The following is an 11,832-nucleotide window of genomic DNA, read 5'->3' as shown; positions in this document are numbered from 1 at the left end:
ATCCCGGAAAATCAAAGAGTTCCCACGGGATTTCGAAAAATCTAAATCCGCGCGGGCGAAGTCGCGGGCATCGGCTAGTATGAAATATTTGCGAATTTTGAATTTTTTTATAGGCGTACATTTTGAGATCCTTCAGGCCCAAAATGTTGAATTCCTATCTATACCTACTAATATTATAAAGAAGTAAAGTTTATATAAGTTTGGAACTACTGAACCAATTTTAAAAATTCTTTCACCAGTAGAAAGCTACATTAATCCTGAGTGATATAGGCAATTTTTTTTTTATTGGAGATCCCTAAGAAAACTAACAAGCTAACCGTGCGAAGCTGGGGCGGGACGCTAGTCTGAGGATAAGCCGTATTTTTGCTATGACAGTTGACAATTATATCTGAGATATAGAGAGAGTTGCTCAGAATTAGAACACTGTTAAAACGAGACAGCGTTATACCCTGACATAATTCTGTCTCGTTTTAAATGAAACTTAAGTCTAAGCAAAGTCAAAGTGCGCTCTATAGATTAAACTAATATTAGACGAAACTTTTCGAAAAAAATTCGAAAAGATTTCGAATTGAATTTCAAATGTTTTTTGAAAACATGTTCGTGATTGGTTGGTTACTCAAAATGGTTAACGCCCACTGAGACTTTTGTCTCTATCATGTGTATGGGATTACGTAACAGAGAGAACTATCTAACTTCTCTCTGTGGATACAATAGCAAACAGTACTTTTGACATGACAGTTGACACAGAGCAATTATTATATAATGAGTCCTTTCCCAGATTACACGTGTTGTACACACATAGATATTTTACAAGAAATTATAATACAAATTGTAAACACAAGACAATGTCATATTATTACATTATATTGTTTCTAAGACGTGATAAGCAAAATCAACACACCGCTCAGAGGTACAGGCGTAACACTGATAAGTGATAACATAGTCATTTCAACGAATTTCAAATGTCATCGTGACTGTCGAATTCCTTGTAACGACAAGGTAACGACCTAGGAAGGTACTATACTGTATCCACGGGAAGAAGTTAACATATGGCTCTCTCTCTTACGCAATTCCATACAAATGACAGAGAGAGAAATGTTTTCGAATTGAATTTCGAACGTTTTTCGAAAACATGTTTGTGATTGGTTGGTGACTCAAAATGGTTGACGTCTAATGTGATTTCTCTCACTGTCATTTGTATGGAATTGCGTAATAGAGAGAGCCCTATACTAACTTCTCTCATAGGTACAGATTACAGGCATAACACTGATAAGTGATAACATAGTCATTTTAATGAATTTCAAATGTCATCGTGACTGTCGAGTTCTTTGTAACGACAAGGTAACAATCTAGGTAGGTACTATACTGTATACACGGGAAGAAGTTAATATATGGCTCTCTCTCTTACGCAATTCCATACAAATGACAGAGAGAGAAATCTCATTGGGTGTCAACCTTTTTGAGACACCTATGTTTTCGAATTGAATTTCGAATGTTTTTCGAAAACACGTTCGTGATTGGCTGGTGACTCAAAATGGTTAACGCCCACTGAGTTTTTTGTTTGTCTCTATCATTTGTATGGGTTACAGAGAGCCCTATACTAACTTCTCTCATAGGTACAGGCGTAGCACTGATAAGTGTTAACATAGTCATTTTGATGAATTTCAAATGTCATCGTGACTGTCGAATTACCACTAGCGTCAGTCAGATGTTTTATTTACAATATGTTGTGAACTTTAAAAAAATACAGGATTTTTAATTTTTTTTTCATAGTTTTTTATGGTACCTTATCTTATCATCAGTACTATCACCTGTCTTCGTTTTTGCTAGCGTTCTGGTTATACCCTGTATAGCTATAGTTATCACTTGTATAATATACTTGGACTTCGTCTGTGTTGGTGTTAGCTGGCGCGCGTGCTCTGCCTTTTTGGAGTGTTTTTTTTGTTAAAACTGACTGGAAAGCGCTCTAAGGGGGTGCCGTGCGTGTGTCGGCGAGCGCCGGCACAGACGGGGTCCATACTTGTATAGTTTAACTAACTTGTTACAAATAACTACAAACTTGACATTGGCTAATCTTTGTAAAGCCAGACGAGAGAGAAATTTATACATATAATAAAATTGTAGAAAAGTGGTGTCTGTACAATGGAAATATATATAAAAAAAAGTAGCAGGGGTTGTTATTATATCGATGCTGAACCCGAAATTGTAATTTTTTTTTGTCTGTTTGTCTGTGTGTTTGTGCACGCTAATATCAGAAACGGCTTATTCGATTTAGATACGGTTTTCACTAATATATTGTAGTAAGTTTCACTTAACATTTAGTGTTTATTTCATGTCAATCGGTTCATAAATAAAAAAGTTATGTCAATTTAAAGAATCACGGCGAACATTTTTAACGTACAGAGTACGTACTACACGCCTCGCGCCTGAGCGTCCGTGGCTATATAAAGCGCGCTGAGAGCTATTCCACGCGAACGAAGTCGCGGGCACAGCTAGTAAATAATATGCTTATCACTTGTTCCAGGCATGTACACAATGCGTATGCTGGACGGCGCGTCGTCGGCGCACGTCTCTGCGTCTCACAATCACACGCACATGCCTATGACCACCGGTAAGTACATAACCTATTCTATTTTAATTATTAGGGTTCCGTACCTCAAAAGGAAAAACGGAACCCTTATAGGATCACTTTGTTGTCTGTCTGTCTGTCTGTTTGTCTGTCTGTTTGTCTGTTCGTCCGTCCGTCCGTCGTGTCTGTCAAGAAAACCTATAGGGTACTTTCCGTTGACCTAGAATCATGCAGATAGGTAGGTCTTATAGCACAAGTAAAGGATAAAAACCGTAAAATTTGTAGTTACATCATTTAAAAAAAAGTGTTTAAATTTTCAAAGTAAGATAACTATACCAAGTGGGGTATCATATGAAAGGGTACCTGTACCTACATTCTAAAACAGATTTTTATTTAAGTATTTTTATGCAAAATAGTTTATAATTTATCGTGCAAAATGTCGAATAAATACTCGAGTACGGAACCTTCGGTGCGCGGGTCGGACTCGCACTTGGCCAGTTTTTTTCAACTAAGTATATCTAATGCTTGCGCTTGACTGCAAACCCAATAGGAGAGGTTGCAGCCTAAGATGGAGCCCGCCTGCCCAGAAGCTGCCTATTCACTCTTCTTTTGAAGGTAGCATTATCGCTAAGTGAATCTACCATCGGTTACTTTGGTTTCAGAGCGCGACTCGGCATCAGATAGTGCCGTGTCGTCGATGGGGTCGGAACGAGTGCCGTCTCTGTCTGACGGGGAGTGGTGCGACGGCAGCGATTCTGCGCAGGAGTTTCACAGGTATTCACTTAATTATTATTTTTAGGGTTCCGTACCTTAAAAGGAAAAACGGAACCCTTATAGGATCCCTTTGTTGTCTGTCTGTCTGTCTGTCAGTCCGGACCCCTCAGTACGGAACCCTCAGTGTGTGTCTGACTCGCACTTGGCCGGTTTTACTGAAACAGATGATTATCCTTCTGATTCTGTCTTCCCAAAAATGATTTTCGAAAAGGACAACTTTTCTTTCACCAAATTCAGTAGCAGAATGTTTTTATTCAGATTTTTTTTGGATCTTTTAATCATTAGAGCCAAAAAAACTGAATAAAAAAACTACAGTAAAGTTCTTACTCAACCGTTACTGTTGGTTTCAAGTAAGTACTTTACTGTACCCTACCCTATGGAATACTACTGTAGTATCCCATTTTATACATGGTGTTTCATATTGTTCCAGTTCTAAATTCCGGCCGTATGACAACGCGTATGGCCGCGAGCGAACGTCGCACGCGCCGCAGAAAAAACATCATATGTTCGGCAAACGGTGCTTCCAGGTAACTTGACATCATAGAAATAAAGTTAACAGGGCTCTCTCCGTTACTTGCTTCATACAATCGTAGTTCCAATTTCATTTGAATATTAAGCAACCAAAGTCCATGAAATTTTGCAGACATATTTTAGAAACTAATATCTGTGTCTGTGGTGGTTTAGTTATTTTATCCCGGAAAATCAAACAGTTCCCACGGGATCTTTGAAAACCTAAATCCTCGCGGACGAAGTCGCGGGCATCGTCTAGTATTCTTTAAGAAAAAGCCTGTACCACGTCTAGGCAAAGTCCTCTCCCCTGATTTTTCCACCATTCCCTATTCTATGCCTCTTCGGGACCCTCACTTGACAGTTTTTTTGTTACAGGAACAACCGGCCGCCCCCTTAGAGCCTATAGTTCCGTCGCGACCTCCTGGTGTAATTAAGTATGAATGCGAACCGACATACCACGATAACATGCATATGCACAATGGTAAGTAGTGCTGTTCAAATAAGCTTTAAGCTCATTTCAGACTGGAATATAATATATATCATGAGATATAAATTAATATCGCTCACCCTACTTTGAAATGGAACTGTTTACACTGAGATGTACTATATATTACATCCCAAACTCTAGGTATTTTTTCGACCGACCGAGCTATATTTTCGAGGATATAAATTATATCTCCTGAACCCCGCAACCCTGGATACGATTAATAACGAATTGGATAGGATTTAAATAGTAAAGAAACACTTATCGTTATATGCCAATACCAATATGTTACACATTTTGATTTTATAGTCAGGATTTTAAGACTCATAAAAGTAGATAAAAATATTTATATTATTCAAGTATATCTATATTTAAATAATCCACATTCGTGTTTTAATAACCCTTTTTTTCTCTCGTCTGGCTTTACAAAGATTAGCCAATGTCAAGTTTGTAGTTATTTCTAACAAGTTAGTTAAACTATACAAGTATGGACCCCGTCTGTGCCGGCGCTCGCCGACACACGCCCGGCACCCCCTTAGAGCGCTTTCCAGTCAGTTTTAACAAAAAAAAACACTCCAAAAAGGCAGAGCACGCCCGCAAGCCAACACCAACACAGTCCTTAATAACCCTTACTATGCAATCTTTTCATAATATTAGTGTATTATTTTTTTCAACAGTGGAGTACAACTCTCGGCCACAACTAGCACCGCCGCACGTGCCAGCCTTACAGCCAGCATTGGACATCAACTCGCCGCACTCTAGCCACACGTTACTACAGGTAACCCATTGTAAAGCGAGGAGAGAGAGATAGAGAATAGTGTCGAGTGAGTAGTACGGAGCCGAGGAGAGGAGAGATGGCTACGCATAAACAGCGGTTTAAAAAAAAAATAGCGAGCAAGTGAACAGGTGGTTCCCCTGATGTTAAGTGATTACCGCCGCCCATGAGCATTTACAGTACCAGAGGTACCGCCAATGTTGGTCCACCACTAGAATAACTCCATATTCTAATCTAGTGGGAAGCTAAGTATGTTTGTAAACTTATGATCTTACGACATACCCTCATAACTTTAGTTTTAAGTTAACGAAATTATTACCACGATTTTTTTTTATTCACTATAGGCAAGCGCTTGACCACAATCACACCTGATGGAAAGTGATGATGTGGCCTAAGATTGGACGCGTTTACCTAGAAGGTGGCTATTCAGTCTTGTTTTAAAGATACACGGATTGTAATTGGTAGGAAACACAGATCGCGAAAGAGTATTCTAAACCTTAGCCATGCGTATGAGGAATGAAGACGCGAAACGTTTCGTGCGTGTACATGGAATGTCGACGTATATAAATATACATCATTGTTTGATGATTTCAATCAAAAAGTGTACAATAATACCCAACTTGAATAAATGACTTTGACTTTACCTTACGTCTGAACTGTTTAACCAGTGGGCCGTGTAAAAGTGACAGATGCACAGACATACTTTCGCATCACACTTCACACTATCACACTAATATTATAAAGGCGAAAGTTTGTGTGTGTGTCTGTGTGTGTGTGTGTTTGTTACTCCGTCACGCAAAAACTACTGGATGGATTGGGCTGAAATTTAGAATGGAGATAGATTATAACCTGGATTAGCACATAGGCTACTTTTTATCCCGGAAAATCAGAGTTCCCACGGGATTTTTAAAAACCTACATCCACGCGAACCAAGTCGCGGGCATCAGCTAGTGAATAATATCAGTATGGATTGTTCAACAGAGTACAGTACCGAGTCCGGGTCCCAGGTTCGGGTTCGGGTCGGACCGAGTGCGACACAACCACACCTACAGCGCGCCGCTGCCGGCCGAGCGGCAGCCGCCACGAGATAAGAGAGGTAACTAAATTGTCTAAAAAAACCGGCCAAGTGCGAGTCAGACTCGCGCACCGAGGGTTCCGTACTCGAGTATTTTTGTCGACACTTTGCACGATAAATCAAAAATTATTACACATAATAATAATTAAAAATCTGTTTTAGAATGTACTGGTAAAGCCCTTTCATATGATACCCCACTTGGTATAGTTATCTTACTTGGAAAATTGCAAATACTTATTAATTATATGATCCTATAAAGGTTCCGTTTTTTCTTTTGAGGTACGGAACCCTAAATATTACAAAATTTTACTTTAACCCGTCTGTTGCATTACATTATGACATGGGTATGCATATTATATGCCTACCCACCTTTATAAATCTTATATTTTTTACTTAAGACGTAATATATACTTATAGTGCGTACATTTTGACAACTAACTCACTATTTTTAACCCCCGACCCAAAAAGAGGGGTGTTATAAGTTTGACGTGTGTATCTGTGTGTCTGTGTATCTGTGTATCTGTGTATCTGTCTGTGGCATCGTAGCGCCTAAACGAATGAACCGATTTTAATTTAGTTTTTTTTTTGTTTGAAAGGTGGCTTGATCGAGAGTGTTCTTAGCTATAATCTAAAAAAATTGGTTCAGCTGTTTAAGAGTTATCAGCTCTTTTCTAGTTTTCTTGTAGAAAAGAAGGTTAGATAACCGTTAGGTTCATAATAATATTATGTCAATAGACAAATGTCAAGCTGTCAAGATGGACGTTGCCTAAATACATAATTATTTATTTGAAAATGATGTTTTGGAAAACTCAAATACTTTGGATCGTCGGGGGTGTTATAAATTTTTAATTTACACTTGTTGCTCTATGTATCAACTTTCATGTCAAAAGTATGATTTTTAGTTCCTTATCAAGGGATAAACCCATGGGTAAACCGTACTTTTTATATGATAGTTGACACTTGACATATTAGAGCAAATATGGCGAGTGAGTTCTAAAATGTATCCATTATACTATCTCGTGTTATTTCTTTTACAAATGATTTTATCTACAGTTTAAACGGCACTGTGTACAGATAAATCCAAAAAAAGCTCCAAAATTCTTTAAATAACAGTAAAAATAAAATTAATTGCTACATTTTTGCTAAGTAAAGAAACCATTAATATCATATTATTAAATTAAAAAATAAAGTTAATATAATCATAATTTGTAATTTTAACATGATTTAAATAACGTTATTAAATATCATAATATTAAATTGATAAAATAGCATATTTGGTAACATCGTTATCGTTATCCGTTACGTTATAATGTGTAATTATAACGTTATTAGTATAACCGCAGTTATATAACGTTATCGTTATATTCTACAGTCCGTCGACTAACGGATGGCAGCACGTCCGACAGCGGGTGCGGCGGCGGGTCACATCTCTCGCGGGACGAGAAGCGAGCTAAAGCATTGGGTATGTACTTTATAAAGGACATGTAACGTTATCCATACTTTGTATTATATTATATTATATATTTATTATATTTGTATTATTTGTATTATAATACATTTGTATTATAAATGTGAAAGTGTGTGTGTCTGTCTGTGTCTCTGTCTGTCTGCTACCTTTTCACGGCCCAACAGTTTAAGCGATTCTGACGAAATCTGGTACAGAGTTAGCTTATATCCCAGGGACGGACGTAGGCTACTTTTTATCCCGGAAAATCAAAGAGTTCCCACGGGATTCCTGAAGACTCATCCGCTTGACCGATTTGTATGAAATTTGGTATCGAGGTAGCTTGCGTCCGTGTAATTGACATAGGCAACTTTTTCATCCTGTAAAATCAAACAATTCCACGCGGATTAAGTCGCGGGCATCCTCTAGTATTCTATATTTAGTTGACTCAAGGATGGGAGCAAGTTAAATGGAGGGTGCAGTGGTTACATCTCTCGTGAGACAAGAAACGTGTCAAAGCATTGCGTTTGCACTTTATAAAGGATATGTACTTTATAATGGACAATGGGTTAAAATAATTTTCCAAAAAAAATCTTTAATGCAAACATTCTTTCATACAACTATTATTACGAACAAAAAAAATCATTCAAATCGGTCGATTCGTTCTCAAATGATGATTTTTTAAACATGTAGCAATTGATTTTTTATTTATATACCTAGATCTGAAATGCACATTTTTTTATATACTATAATTCAGCCTTTTTCTTTATAGGCATTCCCTTAGAAGTCCAGGACATTATAAATCTCCCGATGGATGAGTTCAACGAGCGTTTGTCCAAACACGACCTGAGCGAGGCGCAACTGTCCCTTATAAGGGACATTCGGCGCAGGGGGAAGAATAAGGTACACATATTTTAATACTTTCATTATACTTTTATTTAACCATCGTTTTATAGAAAAAAATAACAAAGAGATAAAAAAAACACAATAGTAAAAAATATTTAAAAAGACTGTTCTTGATAGACACGACAGACAGAAAGACAACAAAGTGATCCTATAAAGGTTCCGTTTTCCTTTTGAGGTACGGAACCCTAAAAAAATAACAAAAAGATTTAAAAAAAACACAAAAGTAAAAAAAATATTAAAAAATAATAGTAATAGGTCAGAATATTAATAAAATCGCGTGAATATAAACAAAAATGAGCTTTAGCAAGGCGTAATAATTATTTTTCTTGTTCAGGTGGCAGCCCAAAACTGTCGGAAACGAAAACTGGACCAAATAACCTCCCTGGCTGACGAGGTACGCACGGTGCGCGATCGCAAGGCGCGCACGCAAAGAGACCACCACTCCTTATTGGCTGAAAGACAACGTGTGAAGGAGCGATTCGCTGCGCTGTACCGACATGTATTCCAGGTTTGTATATCATTTACTGACGAAATCTAGCCAAAACTGATCTTTCTTAGCCAAAACTGACATTACTTAGCCAAAACTGACATTACTTAGCTAAAACGGGCATTACTTACCCAAAACTAACATTTTTAGCTAAACGTGACGTATCATTTACCCCAAACTTATTAGTGCATCTAAACTACTTCAGAGTTAAAGGTTGTCAACTTGATATCAGCTAGCCCAAAGTATCCAAATTAACATAAACTTGGCGATACTTTTAATATCGGAAACTGGACCAAATAACCTCCCTTGCCGACGAGGTACGCACGGTGCGCGATCGCAAGGCGCGCACGCAAAGAGACCACCACTCCTTATTGGCTGAGAGACAACGTGTGAAGGAGCGATTCGCTGCGCTGTACCGACATGTATTCCAGGTTTGTATATCATTTACTGACGAAATATAGCCACATCTATCAGTAGATACTAGCCAAAATTGACAGTGCTTAGCCAAAACTGACATTGTTTAACCAAAACTGACGTTACTTAGCCAAAATTGACATTACTTAGCCAAAATGGGCATTTCTTAGCTGAAACTGACATTATTTAGTCAAAGCTGACATTATATTTAACCAAAACTGATGTTACTTTACCGTAGCTGACATTACTTTGCCAAAACTGACATTACTTAGCCAAAACTGTCATTACTTAGCTAAAACTGTCATTACTTTGCCAAAACTGACATTACTTAGCCGAAATTGTCATTATTTAAAGTAAATTGACATTTCTTACCTAAAACGTACATTATTTACCGAAAACGAACATTATTTACCCAAAAAGTACATAATTTAGCCAAAACTGACAATACTTAGCCAAAACTGGCATTCTTAGCTAAAACTGACGTATCTTTTACCCCAAATTAATACCCCACTTGACCGGTTTCATTTCAACTGAATTTCCTTCGATTTCTTTACTGCTATACAATATACAATAAGCAATCCTCTCGTTTGTTTTAGAACCTTCGCGATCAAGACGGCAGGCCGCTATCGTCAGCTCAATATTCCCTGCAGCAGGCGGCCGACGGAAACGTCGTGCTGGTACCCAAGATGCAGCACTCTGGTGAGGATATTACCGTACCCACACACTCCATACAAGCGAACTGATTTAATTACCTATTACTACTACTGGGACACCGATCTGTCCGCACACCATTCAAAATCGCGGTCTTACTTATTTAAATTCCGAATGCGCTTTTTGAAAACATATTGTTTGTAATTGATTTTGATGAATGAAGTGTCAATCAATTCTTTATTATGGTCGGACCGGATGTAGGTAACATCCAAAAAAGTGAAGGTGTCCATAATTTTTTTTATTGCTATTGTATCAAGTGGGATATATGGGAGTTCATCAATGTAGTACAATCATACTATCACACACTAATATTATAAAGGCGAAAGTTTGTGTGTATGTGTGTATGTTTGTTACTCCTTCACGCAAAAACTACTAGACGGATTTGGCTGAAATTTGGAACGGAGATAGATAATATCCTGGATTAGCACATAGGCTACTTTTCATCCCGGAAAATCAAAGAGTTCCCACGGGATTTCGAAAAACCTAAATCCACGCGGGCGAAGTCGCGGGCATCAGCTAGTGTTAAAATACACCGAGCGACAGAAGAACAATTTTACTATGTCTATGTATATAGATAGCGAATCTATCGGTGGTTCGCGGGTAGTAGTCGGGTCTAAGTGATGACTTTATCTTGTTTGTTTACAGATCACCCTATGAACCGCGCGTCGGACGAAGATCTAGATCGCAAGGCAAAGAACTACGAACAGTGACATCCGCTACACACACAGACACACACTCATACATACTACTGACATACTGGTGAATCACACGTTGAGCAAACCTAGAGTTTTTGTGAAAAATGAATAAAATCTTTGTTTCTTTTTTCTCTCTCGTCTGGCTTTACAAAGATTAGCCAATGTCAAGTTTGTAGTTATTTGTAACAAGTTAGGGAAACTATACAAGTATGGACCCCGTCTGTGCCGGCGCTCGCCGACACACGCACGGCATCCCCTTAGAGCGCTTTTCAGTCAGTTTTAACAAAAAAAAAACACTCCAAAAAGGCAGTGCACGCCCGCCAGCTAACACCAACACAGACGGAGACCATAATCTTTGTTTTCTCTTAATTACATTGCACTGCTAAATATACAGTGTAACCAGAACGCTAGCAAAAGACAGGCAATAGTTACTGATGATTACTAATAAGATACCACAAAAAAAAAACGCGAAGAAAATAAAAAGCCCTGTATTTTTTTAAAGTTCACAATATATTGCAAATAAAACATCTGACTGACGCTAGAGGTCAATGAACGTTGAGTAAAAAGCATGATTTATATCAATTGTGTGATTCACCGATTCTGTGAGATAAGAATAATATAATTTTGAATTATTGCATTATTGCTCTAAACTTGTATGTCAAAACCTGATTATGAAAATTTGTTTTGGAAGTTGATTTGATGGATTTTTTTTCTTTTATAAATTTATTTTGGAAAAAATATTAAAAATATGTTGAACTTAAATAGAAAATGTTATTTTGTGAATACGAACATGTTTTAAATTTATTTTTCTTATAGGGGATTTACGTTTTTTCATTTACTATTTTTTTTAATCACGTTCATTTTTTTCGTAAATTGCATTTATACAAAACTTTTTAATACTTACCGACATTTAAATGATTTTTTTTCAACAAGTTTAAAAAAAATGTAAAACATGATGTATTCACATTAAATGTTTCGGTAATTTTGA

At 37.4% G+C, this 11,832-nt stretch overlaps 1 protein-coding gene across 9 annotated transcripts in view; it reads left to right on the top strand.

Moving 5' to 3' along the window:
• LOC123879660 (segmentation protein cap'n'collar-like) overlaps positions 1-11,043 on the top strand; it is a 133,034-nt gene extending 121,991 nt beyond the window's left edge. For 6 of the 9 annotated variants that reach the window (XM_045927499.1, XM_045927497.1, XM_045927493.1 and 3 more), the window contains 11 exons: positions 2,525-2,611; positions 3,232-3,343; positions 3,774-3,870; positions 4,229-4,334; positions 5,015-5,115; positions 6,094-6,208; positions 7,560-7,649; positions 8,404-8,534; positions 8,872-9,045; positions 10,035-10,137; positions 10,795-11,042. In XM_045927499.1, coding sequence (XP_045783455.1) covers positions 2,525-2,611; positions 3,232-3,343; positions 3,774-3,870; positions 4,229-4,334; positions 5,015-5,115; positions 6,094-6,208; positions 7,560-7,649; positions 8,404-8,534; positions 8,872-9,045; positions 10,035-10,137; positions 10,795-10,859 — 1,181 coding nt within the window. In that variant the 3' untranslated portion in view covers positions 10,860-11,042. Of the gene's footprint in view, positions 1-2,524; positions 2,612-3,231; positions 3,344-3,773; positions 3,871-4,228; positions 4,335-5,014; positions 5,116-6,093; positions 6,209-7,559; positions 7,650-8,403; positions 8,535-8,871; positions 9,046-9,320; positions 9,456-10,034; positions 10,138-10,794 lie in introns of all 9 variants that reach the window. The other 3 variants (XM_045927500.1, XM_045927501.1, XM_045927494.1) reach the window with 2 other exon arrangements.
• Positions 11,044-11,832: the final 789 nt, after the last annotated feature.

The sequence above is a fragment of the Maniola jurtina genome, chromosome 28, assembly GCF_905333055.1.
Source record: "Maniola jurtina chromosome 28, ilManJurt1.1, whole genome shotgun sequence".
NCBI classification, from domain to species: domain Eukaryota; kingdom Metazoa; phylum Arthropoda; class Insecta; order Lepidoptera; family Nymphalidae; genus Maniola; species Maniola jurtina.
Note: the sequence above shows the minus strand (reverse complement) of the source record. Positions and strands in the feature narration are given on the sequence as shown.